At 42.0% G+C, this 17,808-nt stretch overlaps 1 protein-coding gene across 5 annotated transcripts in view; it reads right to left on the bottom strand.

Moving 5' to 3' along the window:
* bcl11bb (BCL11 transcription factor B b) overlaps positions 1 to 17,808 on the bottom strand; it is a 31,516-nt gene that overhangs the window by 12,614 nt on the left and 1,094 nt on the right. For 2 of the 5 annotated variants that reach the window (XM_078275469.1, XM_078275468.1), the window contains one exon: positions 9,514 to 9,897. In XM_078275469.1, coding sequence (XP_078131595.1) covers positions 9,514 to 9,897 — 384 coding nt within the window. Of the gene's footprint in view, positions 1 to 9,513; positions 9,898 to 10,032; positions 10,183 to 17,808 lie in introns of those variants that run through there. The other 3 variants (XM_078275472.1, XM_078275471.1, XM_078275470.1) reach the window with 3 other exon arrangements.

Here is a 17,808-nt window from a genome sequence, read left to right on the forward strand (position 1 = left end):
CAGAGGCTGCGAGAGGGCACAGGTGTGTTGCATCATTTGACACCAATTTGCAAGCTATCTAATAAGTGTTATCTTACTAAACCAAAGTAACAAAAGGGGAGAGTGTAAAAAATAAAAATGGATCGCAGATATTTAGCTCTCTTTATTTAACTGCTCTGCTCGATCTTGGAAAAGAGGTTGCGGAGCTCATTTTGAAAAGCAGGATGTGGGTGTGATGGAACACTTGTGTGGAACTCTTGAAGCAATAGTTTGACCGCTTATTCGCTTTCTTTCCTCTTTCCTTCTCATATTTGCCCGTTAAATATAAGGCAACATCCGGGAGCTGGTTAGGTTAGCCGAAGTATAAAACCGACACGTTGTGGTTTTTACAGGGGGTTATACACCGGACTGTTTCTCGCATCGGAGCGGTGACTTCCTGCAGCCTTTTCTTCCGTTGTTTTTACAGTTTGCAACTCAGTTTTTTGTACTGAAACAAGCAAGAGATAAAATGCTAATTAATGAGACGTAGAAGTGTTAGGTGGAGGTGGATTTTGTTACCTTGGAACAGAATCAGGCTAGCTGTTTCCCCCTGTTTCCAGTCTTTGTGCTAAGCTAAGATAGTCAACTACTGACTGTAGCTTCATATTTACTGTACAGACATTAGAGAGTGGTATCAATCTTTGCATCAAGGAAGTAAAGTAAAAAAAAAAAAGCGTATTTCCCAAAAATGTCAAACTTTCAATCATTTCATCTGTATGCTAAGGCTCAAATTCCTTAAAAAGAAAGATGCAGATGATAATTATTTTACAGTCTCTTCTGACAAATTGTTTTAATTTTAACAATTTAAGATTGTATGTGCAGTCGGGCAACGTGAGACTCTTTGTGTTCTCCACAGTCTACCTATTTCCCCCTCTATCTCTCTCTCTCATCTATAAGCTCCTGATGTGATCGAGTGAAGGCTGGCGGCACAACATTATTAGCATTGCAACGGTCATGTCTCCAGGTGAATTCTGTTCTCTCTCATGTGTCCTGATACATACTCAGGTGTGTCAAAACACTTGGCTTGTCTCAGACATCGAACCTTGAGTGCTCGATTCACGCACGCACGCACACACACACACACACACACACACACACACACACACACACACACACACACACACACACACAAAGATAGATTAATCTCTCAACATACACACCCAACACATATTTATGTAGTGACATCTGTGTGTGTGTGTGTGTGTGTGTGTGTGTGTGTGTGTGTGTGTGTGTGTGTGTGTCTTGTGTGCGTGAGATGGGACTGACTTTAGCCTCAGGCCTCCCCCCGTGTGGCTTCTCCCTCTCTCTATCCCTCGGTCCTTTCTTTCTTTCTCGTTTTCTCTCTGTCCTTCTGGCTGTTATCACGCTGATACATTTCCTGCTTCTGGCACAACTCCTGCATAGCTTATGGTTAAAGAAAAGCTTTCATCTATCCAGTGCCTTCAGGACACACACACAAACACACTCACACCCACTCTCACACACATACAAGCGCTGGTACGGGCCGGCGCTGCCCCGCCAGACCACAGGCCCAGACAAGCTCCGCTGGCACCAATCACCCTGATAACATCTTAGGCTTTATTTCATTTTGGCTTGCTCTGTTCTGCTCTGGAAAAGACAGACTCAGAGAAGAGGGCTTTCTGGAAAATATGAATTACGGCAGAATACAGGCAGAGTGTAGCCTCTTTTCCTTGAGCAGATAACTCCCCTGTTTGCAATGCCATCTATGGACATGACAGTGCAAGCCCTCTTTCATCCAAAAGGCAGTCCAGAGCAGATGTTTCTACCCTTTTCTCATTGACAGCAGTACACGTTTTATGAGTTTAAGTATAAGTTAAAAAAAAAAGAGTTAACATATAACACATTCACAGAGAATAAAGGCAGAAAGCCAAGTGTTGGTTCACCCAAAATATAAAAGAATCTAGCCATGCAATAGTGTTGGGTTTTTATTTTACCCAGGTTTTGAGATATTCCTGTAATATTTCTGCCTCCACACATCCATACATTTCTGTGGTGCTCACAGCATTTAAAAATACGTTTGAAATATTCAACATCAATGTGTCTTTCCACATAAAATGTCCCTGGTACGCTGGATAATGCACAGACGGACCTCTCTGTTAACAGTCCGCACTGGGAATGGAACTACTTTCTACCAAAAAAATAGTCCCTATGAAAATGATTCACTGTGACGCTGTTTCTGAAAAGAGATGTTGCTATTAAATTTTTTAAATGTTTTTAAAGTGCATTTTTAAATGCCTTGCATTGTTGTGGAGGTAGACATCTCAGAGACGTATTTTTCAAAACCTAAACTTTTGGTTTTGTTGAACTGACCTTTTAAAATTAGATTAGAAATTAGTTCTATGCTTTTGCATTTTTTAGGTTTTTTTCCCCTTCATTCAACTTTAATTGCTTACAGGAAAAAGCCACTGTGTATACCAGATTACTAAATTGTGTATCAATGTTGTATCAGTATATAACATGTTGTTTGTACTGCTCCTGGCACACCCTAGACCCCCCACCCTTACATCTAAGTGACAAACCGACATAAAGGCAGCCTACGTTCATCATGTGTTTGTGTCTAGTGTTCCCTCTCGGAGTAATTGCTGGAGACAAATAAGTGGATGAAATAAGGGGAATCGTAAGAGTACCATGAAAGGCTTTCAATATCTCTTGCGGTGAAGTAGCCTGTAAAAGGAAAATACGGCCATAAACGCTGTCTCTTCATTTTCTTCTCCCACAATCCCACCCAATCTGAGCAGGACGCTAATAAGATAAGAGGAAAGGAACAACAGTGTAGCAAGTAGGAGTACCCATGTCTGATTTGCTAACAAGCGCCATCTCTTTTCCTTTTCACAAATACTAATGGTAGCCCTCTTTTCTCCTCCCAAAGGCAAACACACACTATTTTTCTATAGAAAAACACGAGTGAACATCCCCGGTCAGAAAATTTCCCCCATTCACTCCTGAAAAGGTGTATTAGATGTTATGCATTAATGTCTGACACATGAGGATTGTATCTGCACGTCCATCATGAAGACTTAAATGTTTCTCTGTAAGTGTTTCAAGAGCGGCAGAAAGGTGTACAAGTTGCTGAGCAGGCTCTCGTTCGGGGTCGTGAAAGTCTACATACACACGCATGCATGCTAATACTGTAATTACAGTAGGTTCTTTGTAAAAAAAAAAATGTACAACATTACTCAGCACTGATGATAGCACACCTGCTATCAAATGTCACAGCCAGAGAGGAGAAGCGAGAGGAAACTCGAGTAACTACAGTGCAGCAGTCAAATTATCTTGATTATAGCTATTTTTGCAAAGAACATAAACACATTCACAGATTCCCACTGACACAAGACAACTTATGGTCCATAGCAGAGAAACCATGAAGTTGACATCAGCACTTCACTCAAAAATCAACACAAAGCAGCGTGTTTGTGTTGAATACCAAAGCGCCATCATCACTCTCCATGCGTAGCAGGGACGGGGTGTGAGGTTTCTAATGCCTCTTAAGTAAGGCTGTTAAGGAGCAAAGAGTCCACACATCTGGAAGACACAGTCAGTCGGCACATGCTGAAAGTTAGCGGTGGCGCTCGCAGTCCAAATTAGTGGCGAGTTTTATTCCCCCGCTGTGGTAGGAAAATATCAAATCTGCTGCCATATGAGTGCCATAAAGCTGGCTGTGGAGCGTTTGATGCCTTTATGTGGGAGCCCTTAAGCTGTGTGTGTATGTGCATGTGTCTGTGTGTGCACGAGTGCGTTTGGTGGAAGATGCAGGCCTTAATGTGAGATTGGAGTCATTGTATGCATTCCAGCATGCACACGTTTCGTGTGCGTGGCTCTTATCTGTGTGTGTATTCCTGCATACATGTTGAGTTTACATTTTTCGGCATTAACGTAAAAAAAATGTGTGTGTGTGTGTGTGTGTGTGTGTGTGTGTGTGTGTGTGTGTGTGTGTGTCAGGTGGCGGTGTGCATGTGCAGCTGTGCCATTTTAGCAGCTCTTATAGACCTAGTTGACCCTTCTGGATATAGCAGACAGACAGACACAAGCAGAGTCAGACGGCCCCTGGGGTGGTCCTGTCTGAGGCGCACTGTTATGGGCCAACAACTCTAGGGGCCCATACACAGGCAGGAACACGTATACTGTAATTGTACATACATATACATATACACACACACACACACACACACCTATATGTGTATGTGAACACAATTACACGTAGATGCTTAGAGACATATAAGTGGTGAATTAATGACTACAAACTGAAATTTTATTTTAATTTGTCCTTGATTTTGAAGGCATAAGCTTTCTTTTGCAGTGTTTTCCTCAGGATCACCATCACTGCTCATGTGCTAATCATAGGAAGTCTTTCATTCATTTGTATGTATTTATGTTTAGAAATTGCAATGGCAAATAAAGTTGTTTGCATGCAGTGAATTGTTTGCTTTTTAGATTAAACCAGTGCCTACAAGTGGCTGTGCAGGGCTTGCTGCAGACGTTTATACAGGGTGATTCATATGCAGCATCCTGCAATGCACGTGCAATTATGCGCATGCAAAAACAAAATGCGTAAAATGATTGATTGATCTTGCATGAATATTGGAATTTGGATTTATTTCATTGTTTTTTTTTTAAACGGCATAAAAATAAAAAAATAAAAAATAAAATTCTGCCTGGCTTGTGTATCACATTGCAGTAGGAAAAAGCATTCAAATATAAACCTCTAAAAGGAGCATCCTCTATTCTATTTCTGAACACTATTGTCTATAAAGTCCAGAAATCTGTATAATGTTAAATTATGAAATATATTCATCTTTTAAATACCTCTAACATCACTATATCTTGTCCCCCACTTTTTCTTTTTCTTATCCACTAATTCAGTTCAAAAGTGCAAAAAATAACACATGAGAAGATACTGTATCATGAATGAGTGTGTGTTATTTGAAATAATTTTCTCTTTTTTTCCCCACAGAGGAATTAGGAAATATTTGCCACACACACACACACACACACACACACACACACACACACACACACACACACACACACACACACACACACAAATGGGGAAAATGAAAATAGACACACATGCCTAACAGCAGACACAAGATAAATTCCCTGGCAAGCATTCAAAACATTCATGTAAGAACATATAAAAACACACAGACTGCACCAGAAATGCAAAAGCATGAACACATACACACACACACACACACACACACACACACACACACACACACACACACACACACACACACGCACACACACACACACACACCACTTACACAACTGCCACCATGTAACCCCTAATCACAACCCCAGAGCTTGGACATCAAATGAAGCAAGTTTTTTTTTTTTAAATCATCAGGAGTAATTAACGCATTTTCATATGCAAATGTGATTAATGCAAAACTACAAAGTCATTATGCAAATCGACTTTTCCTTGAGCCTCTGTACAAATATTCGCAGCTCAAATCAGGGATCAGTCTCGCCATCTTTCTTTTTTTATCTCTTACCCCTCTCTCCCTCTCTCTCTCTCTCTCTCTCTCTCTCTCGCTCTCTCTCTCTCTTGGAGGAGAGATAATGCGTAAGTAGCATGTGAAGTTATTTCTAACTCACACAGTGTGTGTGTTTTCATGCGATGGGCCGGGGCTATGGCATTACGCCGCCTGCCTACTGATTACTGGCTGCTTGGCACTGGAGCGAGACAGGGAAGCCGGCGTACAGGGGAAGGTATGAATATGCAAAAGCCTGATTGCTTTTCATGATTAAAGCCTATTTAATATGGAAATGAGAGCAAGCCAGGTGATTAAAGGAGCATTGGGTGGTGGGGCAAAAAGAAAAAAAAAAGATGTGTGTGTGTGTGTGTGTGTGTGTGTGTGGGGGAAGGAAAGAAGAGAAGAGAGGAGAGAGAGACACCTTCAAATCCACACCGGTGGTGAGGTGCGTAAACTGGAATGTCACGGTTATTCAGCGGCAGCAGCAGTGAAACCAGTGTCGAACATTGCAGGTTTGACCTCTTTGGGCACAAACATGATTGATACGTTTCGTAAGTTACACCACAGGTTTTCATCCAGAAACCACCATGAGTCATTTCAGGCGTAAAAACAAAATCTCTCTTTGCCCATTGGCTCGGAGAAAAAAAACTGATCTTATCACGTTAAAATGCTCCTGTGCATTCAAACACACTTTCACACCTGCACAAACATGTAAGTGTGACAGTTTTAAAGTGATTAAGATTCTTTGATCATGAATTCGGTTTAGTATCGGTATCAAATCAAGATTGTAAGTAGCTTTCCACCAAACCAAACGACGAAACCAATGTAGAATTCTAAGCCTAATACAGTGATATATATACCCCTAAAAGTGACAGCAGGGAGATCAGAGGTGGCCGGAGAGATAAAGAGGGAGAGGTGTTTGACGATGTCGTTGTCGTCTCATGAAAAATTTACCATGTGTGTATGTGTGTTTGTGAGTGAGAAAGAAAGATACAGAGATAGAGAGAGAGAGAGAGAGAGAGAGACGTTGTCATGATGTGACTTCGCTCTTATGGGCTGGATGTCTTAAAGTGCTCCGAGGGGGCCCGGCAGCCGTCCTGGGATGGGTTCAAAGCAGGGCCAGGGTCGTCTTAGCATGGTAACGCTCCCCTAGCGACAACCTCTCGCTTGCCTGGTGACACGCATCATTCTTCACAGACATTGCACACACTCACATGCACAAATTCATACAAGGCAAACACACATATTAACATACTCTGACAAAGCCAACACATATACACACAGAGTGCATGCATCAGCAAGAGAAATGCAAGTAAGAAAAAAAATAGGGCACAGAAAGGCCATTTTTCATCTACACCGAGTGTACGAGAGAGAGAAAGAGAAAGAGAGAGAGTGAGTGTGTGTGTGTGTGTGTGTGTGTGTGTGTGTGTGTGTGTGTGTCTGTGTGTGTGTATTTGCACCTTTTGGGGTTGAATGTGCTAGCCTTGCAGCATGTTTGCAGTTTAAGCAAGCAGGCTGACAGACAAAGAGGCCAGACAGGATGTTATAAAACACAACCAGGTGAAGAAAATATCCAGGAGAGGAGAGGGTTAATGGTTATGCATATAGCACAAGCATTTTTGCATGCAAGAGTGCATCATGAGTACATTTCTGTAAGGGTGTGCAGGTTTGTGTTATGTTGGTGCATATTTCTTCATCACTTGTGCTGCAAATATTTGTGTGTGTGTTCTGGCTGCAAAGCTCTTAGTACCACATGCAAGCAAATGTGATGAAATGTCCTTGTGTGTGTGTGTGTGTGTGTGTGTGTGTGTGTGTGTGTGTGTGTGTGTGTGTGTGTGTGTGTGTGTGTGTGTGTGTGTGTGTGTGTGTGTGTGTGTGTGTGTGCTGCTAACACATTGGACTTAATTAGACTTAATAATGTAATCTAATTTGGTTGAAACTTGAGACTGCCTTGAGTGGCAATCTAATGTGTCGAACAAAGCTCTCCTCCTCTCTTTCATTTGGGGCTTCAAGTGCTTTCATGTCCTGTGCTCTTAGTGATAAGACTGTCTAAGTGACTAACTGGCTGCCACGCCAACAGGCTGACTCACTCACTCACTCACTCACTCACTCACTCACTAACTAAATGTTTTTCCTCTGACCACCACAACAGACATACTGCCATAGAAAATGCATTGTCTTTTTCATTACATAAGCTTCCAAATGAGTTCCATGGTTTTTTCTTCTTCTTTTAGTTGGGTTGCTGCAAAAGGCCGTTTAAAACTCACTCAATTTCAAAGTATAACTAAACAAATGAGACAATGAGCAAAACTCACATTTACAATCTAACAGCGATGTGCTGTCTTAACTTTTTCAAAATGAAATGCGATGACGAGTTATCACTTTCTCCGTTCTATATTTTGGATTTAAAAAAATTCCCGTGGTTTTATTTTTAAATATTAGCTGTGACATCCAAAACTGCGCTTGTTTGTGATCTCCTTCAATATATTTTTCCCCACTGCAAAAGATGGTGATCACACACACACACACACACACACACACAAACACACACACACAGCTGCTGGCCACACAGAAACTGTGCTGATTTATGTTGTGATGACAAAAGATGTCCACACCAGCTTTAATGCTGATATCAACTAAATGTGTCTGTAGTCTACAGTGATCTGTGTCCCACAAACGTTGTCCATTTAAGGGACTTTTCAAAATATGAAAGCTTAATCTTTAAATGTATACAGTCAAAACGGAATTTATGTGTGACATACAAAACTACATTTAAACTAAAGTCAATGTAAAAGTCTCTCCTTTCACACAAGTATAACTAAAGCATAAAGTGTCTCTCTTGTGTTTTCTGTGTTTTACATTTACTTCATGTACTTATTTTTAATTAGAATAGTATTACAACTCTAATGTGTGAATTTTACAGCATCACAATGTTTACTGTCTTAAATGTGCATTCATATAATATGATATGACGCATTTAAAAGTCCACCCTTTACTATTGAAGTCTCTCCATACCAGTTTAAGACACTGTGGTGACCATTTTATATGCTAACTGTATAATCTTTTACATGCGATTCTGGCTGGTAACATCTTTAATACAGCCGTCTCCCTCCTCTAACCAAGTCCCTCTTAGTCTATTGGAGTCTGTGTAATCCTGGATAGTCTTCCCAGCTCTCGGGTATGATGGTGACTGTCTCCTCTGATAACTTTGAACTGGTTTCCCTGCAGCGCTGGCAGTCTGCAGTCCTCAACACCCCACACCCCACCACCACCACCACCCCACCCACCCCCTCACAGCCAGATGAACGGCCTTGCTGCTTTATTAATCCCCTTCTCTTCACCACGCACACAGATGAATTTTAATCAGCTTTCTTAACCTCTTTTTTTTTTTTTCATATGCTGCAGGATTTCTTTACAACCGCTTAGACACATTGCAATCACACGAGCAAAAAAAAAAAAAAAACACATATACACACACACACACTGGGGGCGGCTCCTCTATCACCTTTTTCCTCCCCTTTCACAATTGGTTTCAGCTGAAGAAGTCCTTCAGGCCTGCCAGTGTGTGTTTGTTTGGTGTGTGTTATTTTGAGTGCATGTGTGTGTTTGTGTGTGATATTTAACTTAGAATGGAGCAGAATAGACATACAGTGCGGCTCTCACTCACTCTAATGAAATCATCTCAGGCTACATTAATCCCTCCTGAAGGCCACTGTCAAAATAACAAGCAGCTGGAATTCTTTAAAGAGAGCTATCTGTCTTGGACAGGTGAGAGATGTGTGTGTGTGTGTGTGTGTGTGTGTGTGTGTGTGTGTGTGTGTGTGTGTGTGTGTGTGTGTGTGTGTGTGTGTGTGTGTGTTTCACACCTATATGTGTGTTTAAGATGTGTGCATCTATACTGACAAGAGAGCTCCATTGAAAACTTAGAGTTGAGCTGCTTAGTGGTTCCTTTAACTGCCTCCTGGTTGAAATGTACAGTGTGTTCCAGTCTCCGTACCTCCTCTCTCCCGTTTGGGACAGATCCCCCTGGCCGGCGTCATGCTCCTCTCCAGATCCTCCTCTCTGCCGGGGGTCACCTGGATGCCCACCTCCACCGGAATGGACCCTCTGCCCAGCTCCAGTGACCTGGCCCTGGGTGAGATGGGAATGCCCGTGAGTCCGCCATTCTCCCCAGGTTTGGAGAAGGACACCGGTCCGCTTCGGGGGCCCCGGCACAGACGGCGCTTGTGCTCGATGAAAACCAGGATATCGCCCAGAGGGAAGTTGGTTTGGCACTGGCCGCAGGTCAGCATGTCATGCTCCCCAGGGCCCACTCTCCGAGGGCTGGGAGTGGACGGCTCCGGAGAAGGAGATCCCGCTCCTGAATCATGATTGGCTTCTGCTGCAGAAAAGGGCAAAGGTAAGTGAAAAATGTAAATCAGATGTCTTTCTTTTTTTTCAAGTTAAAGTGAGAGTGAGAGACACAGGCAGAGATAAAAAATACACAGCGTGGTTTAGTCATTCCTGATAACATTACCTGATAAAAGCCATCTCTCCGCACCACACGAGATGATCATTACATTCACAATTGTGTCACTTTAATAGCATAAAACAACGCTGCCGTAAAGCTATTTCACCTAGGCAAACACTTGCACAGCTTATCCAGAAGTGATCTGCGTGGGTGGGACCCAGCACATACACTGTATATATGTTTGTCTGTGCTTCTGTGTCTATGTGTGTGTGTGTGTGTGTGTGTGTGTGTGTGTGTGTGTGTGTGTGTGTGTGTGTATGTGTGTGTGTGTGTGTGTGTGTATGTGTTTCTGTGGCCAGGAAGCTATTCATCTCACAGTGCAGGCTGGGTTTCCGGTGAGGGCCTTAGCTACACTACGCCAAGCTGTCACAGCTAGACGGCTGCGTAGTGGAGGCCACATCCACCAGCATGTGTGTACGCGCACGCGTGTGTGTGTGTGTTCATGTTATCACAGAATAAGACAGAGAAACGAAAAACGAGAACGGGAAGAAAAAAAAACGTGTGTGTGTGTGTGTGTGTGTGTGTGTGTGTGTGTGAACATGAATGGAGCAGCACACAGGTGAGTTGGAACACGGAATTCTCCACAGACAGAAAATCTATAAAGCCAAACTCGGGGATCCTGTTAAGAGAGTAAATCTCATTCTTCACAGACCTGACATGGTCATTAATAACCATTACACATTCTTACCCCATCCCCTACCACCTCCCTTATGGCGTAGACTGAGTCCCTCAGCTTAACGTAAATTCCTCATGGACAACCTCCCTTTTTACACTATCCTGATGTACCAGTATGAAAATGTGTCCTCTACTTAATAGCCCGGAGGAAACCTGAAGCTCCAGAGACTCTAGGGGCGTCTAAGTGAGCGGGTACCCAGGGAGAGGTGTTGATGCCTGGGAGAGGAGCATAGCAGCGTCTGCCTGTCTCCTGCTGCTCCTCCACTTCTAGCACCCGCATCTCCCCACCCCTCTTCCCCTCCCCTTTGCCTCTGTTCTCTCTCTTTCTCCAAACATGACACCCTAATAATTGCAAAGATTAGACAAAGAGGGTGTGCTGGTTTGTGTGTGCCTGTGTCTCGGTGTGTAGTTATCAGAGCAAAGATCCTAAACTCTCTTATCACCCATCTCAAACTGCCAGGGCGGCGATGCTCCTCTAAACTCCCAGTCATAACTGTCAAACCCTGGCAGATTTCCGGCTGATTATTACACACTTTTGAATATTCCAGATATTTATTTGCAACTATGAAGCACCTCCTAACCACCCAGCCACAAACACACGTACACACGCACTCACTCACTCACACACATACACACACACACACACACACACACACACGCACGCACGCACGCACGCACGCACGCACTCTCACTCACTCACACACGCACGCACTCTCACTCACACACGTTCCAGTCCACTCTCTTCGCCCTGGAGTGATGATCCAATGCCAAATATCTTTTCTCTAAATGGAGATGGGTTCCTGGATGCCTGCCAAATAATTTCCATCTCATAATCTTTGGTGGCAAAGAAGGAACTCAAACACATATTTACCTACAGTTCACAGCTTGTGACCATGATTCACATGAAGCAATGTTCCAGAGTGTTCACACAAGCCGAGTAACTGTGAGCATGCATGCATGCGTGTATTATGTGTAATGCATGTAAGTAGTACTACGTGGGAGATCTCTGCTAACAATATGGCGCGCTCTCATTTCCGTTGAACACAAGACAGGTGGAATAAGAGCCAGATCCTCATCATGTGTTAAAAATCAGGTAATCGACTGAGCAACTGAACTTGACTTTATCGCTACGAGAGACAAATAGAGTGAGGCCTGTTTTCTAACCTGTGGTTGGGTAACATTGCCTGGGGGCAGAAGGCAGTAAATTAGTAGGTGTTGGCAATGTCACTATGTCACTGGAATATTAGTCGGACATCTTATGAAAACCGCACCCCTCGATGAAACCTGCTCACCCGTCTATCCCGAGGCTCACCTGTGTGAGAAGAAACCAGGGGCAAGAAGGAACTGAACATGGAATGCTTGAAGGGGGGGGGGGATCTACTGTGGACACAAACACACCGAGATGGAAATACACTAATGTAGCCTATCATCTTGACAGACGGTGTCTAATTCTCTCTGTATAAACTCCTATGTGAGAGGAACATGCTTGATAGGTAAGGGAGCATAGCAGACGCACTGTCAAACATGTCATCGTTGAGAAGGCGTGATGATAGCAGTGAAACCCAGCTGTCTAACATGATACCACACATACTTTATTTCTCTCTCTTGGTCTCTCTCTCTCTGTCTTTCACACACACACACACACACACACACACACACACAGCTATATTCACCAAATGACAGTCCTGCTACTACTGCCTTATCAAGTGTGAGTTAAGTCAGGCAGCCTTAGAGCACCCCCTATCAGTTTGATGAGGAGAGAGTCAGTCAGTCACTACCACTGCTGCTGCTGCTGCTGCTGCTGCTGCTGCTGCACAATGTGTACCAGATGGGAGACACAGCTGAAGACAATGGGCCTCTTTCACCAGTATTTCCAGTTGTGTGAAAGGTCGAGAAATATATTCAAACGCCCCGGCCAAAAAGTACTTAATGAAGTTACAATGTTGTCAGAGGCGAGGAATTCATTTGCACCTTCTTCTTTTTTCCAAGTGCAAATATTAAAATGTTTGCCTATACAGTTGGGTTAGTTTCATTGTAATTTTACAGTCATGATAGATACATAATACAGAAAATGTGACGCCCTTGTGAGTGTTTTTCACAGCGGTGACCAGGTAAAACCAGCTAGGTAGGTAAAACATGCCGAGGTGCATGTACACGAGGGTTCCTTTAATGTCCTCTGACTTTAATGCCCCTTAAAAATCCCACTAATCCCTAATTATTGTGTCTGTCCTTATGTGTTCTTACAAATGTGAGATGAGTCTTTTTGTTGCTTTCATTGTTGCCTGAGGTAAAGGCGAAGGCAAATTAAATATTTCCAACATTGTTTGACAAGTTCTACTCTGCCCGTAGTCGAATATAAAAACAGAGGAAAAGTAATGTAGATGTGAAACATTTGCTTTTATTTAACGAAGTGAATTTGATGAGATTCTTCTATGCGGTGTTGAACAGAAAACTATTTTCCATTAAGGCTCGAGTCCTGACCTTACACAACATTTTAATACCAGCTGCACACTGTGTTGTGCTGGTAAAGGCCAGGGGCACTCATATGACAGTCGGCCATACTGTATGGGTTCAGACCTGTCTCCCTTTCTTTGTTTTCACCCTTCCATTTACTGAGCTAAAAACACACGCACACGCTCACACACACACACACACACACACACACAGACACACACACACACGTGTGTAAACCCCATAAAGAAAGTGGGGTAAGATTCACGCTGTCATCAAAAATAAATGACACCAGCAACGTTGCAGATGGTTGCAATCAAAAATTAAGACAACAAGCGGCCTCGCTTAGCCTATCCCTTTTTCTCGGCTACGATTGCCAAGGAGTGCTGCAACAGTTTGTGTTGTGTAAGGCCAGGCCTGTGTGTTTCATTATCTTATCACCATTTAATCTGTACCAGTCTCATTTGTTATCATAAATCTTAGATTATTAGTCTGAAAGTGAGCAAAATACGGCTCTGCAGCTGACTGTGCCTGTGTCACTAAATCGCTATAAATGACTTGCAAGCTATGAGGCATGACATTCGGGGATATAAATCAAATTTGCCAAACAAATGTAAAGAGATATACTAACAATATATATATATAATATATAAAAAAAATATATATATATATATAATTTATTTTTTAAAAGAAGAAGCTGTATGGCATTGCAACATTGATTAAATGTGTCCAATGGTACTGAAATATAGAAAGAAAATCTGAGAACAAGCTGCAATGGCCTCACAGTAAATCATACGTCGTTCACCAATCATCTCCTGTGAGATTATCATCCGGTTACCACAGTGTGTGTGAATATTTACTGTGGTGTTGCAGTGCTTACGGTGGGTTTCTCCCCCCAGCGTTTGACAGCCATATGGTGCGAATAAAGACGAAAACATTAACTGTTTCACAAGTAGCATGCCAATTCTGAGAGTAAACAGTTATCACGAGGCGTTGCCATGGCTGGATCCAGAAACCAATTCTCTGTAATAATTCTGATATAAGGAAAGAAAATACCAGTCTCTGAACAGGGAAGGGCCTGTGATACTAAACACCGTGTCGTTCCATGTTTTAATGCATGAGTAATTCAGAAGGATATCCCTATCATAGGTGTCTTTGTCATGGATGTGACTCCAAGCTGAATCATTGACTAAAGGAGCCTAGAAAAAAGCCTAGAGGGGATGTTTGCCTTAATAAAACAAAGGATGAGCTGTAAACTGAAGGTCAAACTTAACTAAGACAACATAGTTGTTAGTGTGTAGAAATTCATGCAGTTTGTATTGCATTTTGAGTAGGGCTGCACGATATGAGGAAAATATCTAATTGCGATTATTTTGACTGATATTGCGATTGCGATATGATGCACGATATTGGAGGGAATGATCATTTGGGTGATTTTTGCGAGGATCTGTACCAAAAGACGATGTTTTTCTTTAGCTTGTAGGATACAATTTCTAGGCCGGGACGTCTATGCATACTTAATTAAGAATGGTTTGACACATGTTTTGCCTTTAACAAATATTGCGCCCCTGTGCGATTTGGATATTGCACTAGTCCATATTGCGATTTGGATGAAATTGCAATTAATTGTGCAGCTCTAATTTGGATATATACACATTTGTATATGTGTCTATGTGTGTGTGTGCCTGGCACATTCTAGTACATTGTATGTATTCATTGCAGTAACAGTCACTTCTTGTACGTCCCTTATAACATCTGGCCTGGCAAGTAGATCTCCAGAACTTAGTCTTCCACTAAGCCTGTCCAGAAATATGCTGATATTCAGGTTCTCTGTACTTCCACGTAGATTATGACCTACATGCTCCTGGCTGCAGGGCACGAGGCTGTGTTTAGTTTCACTTAATAACGTCTGATCTGACATGTGGTTGATGTATGCTTAGCACGCTGCAGAAACAATGTATTATTACTTTTGTGAGAAGACACCTTGGGATTGGTCTTGACAGCTGACGCTGAAATATTGTACAACCACTGGACCAACCTATTGGCCAGGTTATGTTCAAAATATTAAGCATATAAGCAATAATTATTTGTCTGACAATAACGCTGTTCATAATCGAAGCTCTCAATAGATTAGACTTAATCAAATTATAGTTTGATTTCCCCCCAGCGCTCCTCAGACCTAAGGTGTGATTCCAGACCCACCCAGCTTATGGGAACAGCCCACAGCAACACCCAGCCTCCAGCCATTTAATGATAGGTGCATTAAAAGCCATTCCGTCCATCACAGCTACAGATGTGGTGTCATTATTAAGACATGTACCAATGGTAAACATGGCTTAGGCTTTTTATGCAAACACACGTGCATCTGTGCACACATTAGCACAGATGCACATTGTTCTCGTAGAGAGAGAAAAAACTGCATATAAATAATGAGGAAATGTCTTTTTTGTTCAAAGTCCAGTTTGGGCTTTTGATCTGCATGATAGCATCAAAAAGGGAAACAAACAAAAAATACCTGCAGGGCCTTCCTTAATCTTGCACTTGGGCCTCTCAGATCATTGCAGCCATAGTTCAGCGAGCAGGAGACAGTGTGTAGGCTACCATGTAAGAAAACAGGTAGGACCAGATTCAGGCCCAGGTGGCCCAGCGTCTCAGCATCCTACACTGCACTCGCTCTCATTGACCTCCGCTGAACATCAAACATTTGTCAGCATTTGCAAATAGCTCAACTTAAGTTGTTGTTTGATACTTGAATGTCTCTGCATCATCGTAATCAGCGGTGATTAAAAAGGACTTCCAAAAAAGAAAAAGGAAAAAAAAAGAAGCTCCAGGCAAGAACAGATGCACCCTGGAGACATGTGAACGCAGCTTCAGCTCGGACAAGGAAATTAAGACATTTAAGGCTAATCTGTGACAACTCATTATCAGTGTAATTATGCAAGTATCTACATTCAGCAGAATAGGTTCAGTTTGAAGAATTTGCTGAGTGCACAGCAGGTGAACTAATTTGCACACACACACACACACACACACACACACACACACACAAAAAAAATAGATTTCAAACAAAGTGACCCATGACTGGAAGCACAGAAGTCAAATATTTAACTGATTAGTCCAAATTTGCACCAGTTCCCTAAAGACAAAATGGAAATATGCAAAGCGTTGCAATCACTTGTCATTATTCATGCAGGTAAATGTTGATCAGACACACACATGCCTGAGGTGAAACTGCACAGTGGTTACGTTAGAAATTGTGCAACAGTCGTGAATGTAACGTGTGGGGGAATCAACTCGGTCTCCACCTTAATGAACTGACAGGCAGTGACTGTGACAGCGGAGAGAATAAACTGTCAGATCAATATCCAAGCTGGATCAATATTTGTCATCTGCCTAAAAATCTGCTGAGGATGCACCGTACTCCTTTAATTAGGAAACAAAAAACACTGGTTATAGCAGACATTTAGATTTCAGATTGCTCTATACGTTTTTAAAATTACCGTAATATAATAGGAGAGTCAGTGACATGAGAGAGGGAGAGAGAGAGAGGGAGAGAGAGAGAGACGAAGTGAATGGGGTAAATGATTAGTCTAAATGCTAAATGTGTCGGGTGGGACGGAATGCGTCTAACCCTTTTCAACACAAAACAGATTGGCCAAAGATTACATCATGAACTTCTGCAATGAATTACCCAGATTAGGCCTCTATGAATGAATTTAGGCAAAGCAGAGCGCTGGGAGATGAAGGTTAGATTGGTATAATTGATTTGAAATTGGATTATGCGACTTTTTAATCATATGCCCACAAAAAAATACAAAAAAAAATAAAATCCTTGCCTCAGATTTAATCTGCGCAATTTAATCACAGTTTTTGGTCGCAGCTCTGAAAAGCTTCAAATGAAAAGATGACCCCCGTTTTGAAATATCGCATTAATACAAGTTCAGATTGTCGTTGCCTTGTGTGTGGGGTTTTCTTTTTTAGGTGTGATTGCAAGCGGATTTTATTCATCTCCACAATTTCACAATTGTTGGTGATGTTCTTCAAAAGGTTACCTTAATGTGTAGAAAGGCCTTTGTGTGTCAAGAAAAAATAATGTTAAGAACGTGTGTGTGTGATGGAGTGAGAGAGGAAGAGAAAGTTGTTGTTTTTTTAAAATAAAATAAAAAATACATTTAAATTAAGATACAAGTTACCTACCTATAGATATGTCACAAACAAATAACTGTATTAAATGCATATGAAATAACTTGAACTTAACATGAATTCGAAATAAGTTAAATGTTTAACAAAGTACACGTAAATACACAAACTGCCACATGTTGCAATATGATGTGAAAAAAAATCCAAATTGTGTTGTGATGAAATGTTGCATTACAGCTCGCACGTGTGTGCACATGCAAACACACACACACACACTCACACTCTCTCTCTCTCTCTCACACACACACACACACACACACACACACACACACACACACAGACACTTAGCCAGACAGTCCCAATGTAGATGTCATAAGATCATCTCTAGTAAAGTCATATACAGCTGCGAAAGGCGCATTTGAAATATCACTGAATTGTGTTGATACATTTTAAAAGGTGTAAAACAACTATTATCAACCTAAACAATTACTTAAATTCAGCCTAATAAGTAAGTAA

The sequence above is a fragment of the Sander vitreus genome, chromosome 18, assembly GCF_031162955.1.
Source record: "Sander vitreus isolate 19-12246 chromosome 18, sanVit1, whole genome shotgun sequence".
NCBI classification, from domain to species: Eukaryota; Metazoa; Chordata; class Actinopteri; order Perciformes; family Percidae; genus Sander; species Sander vitreus.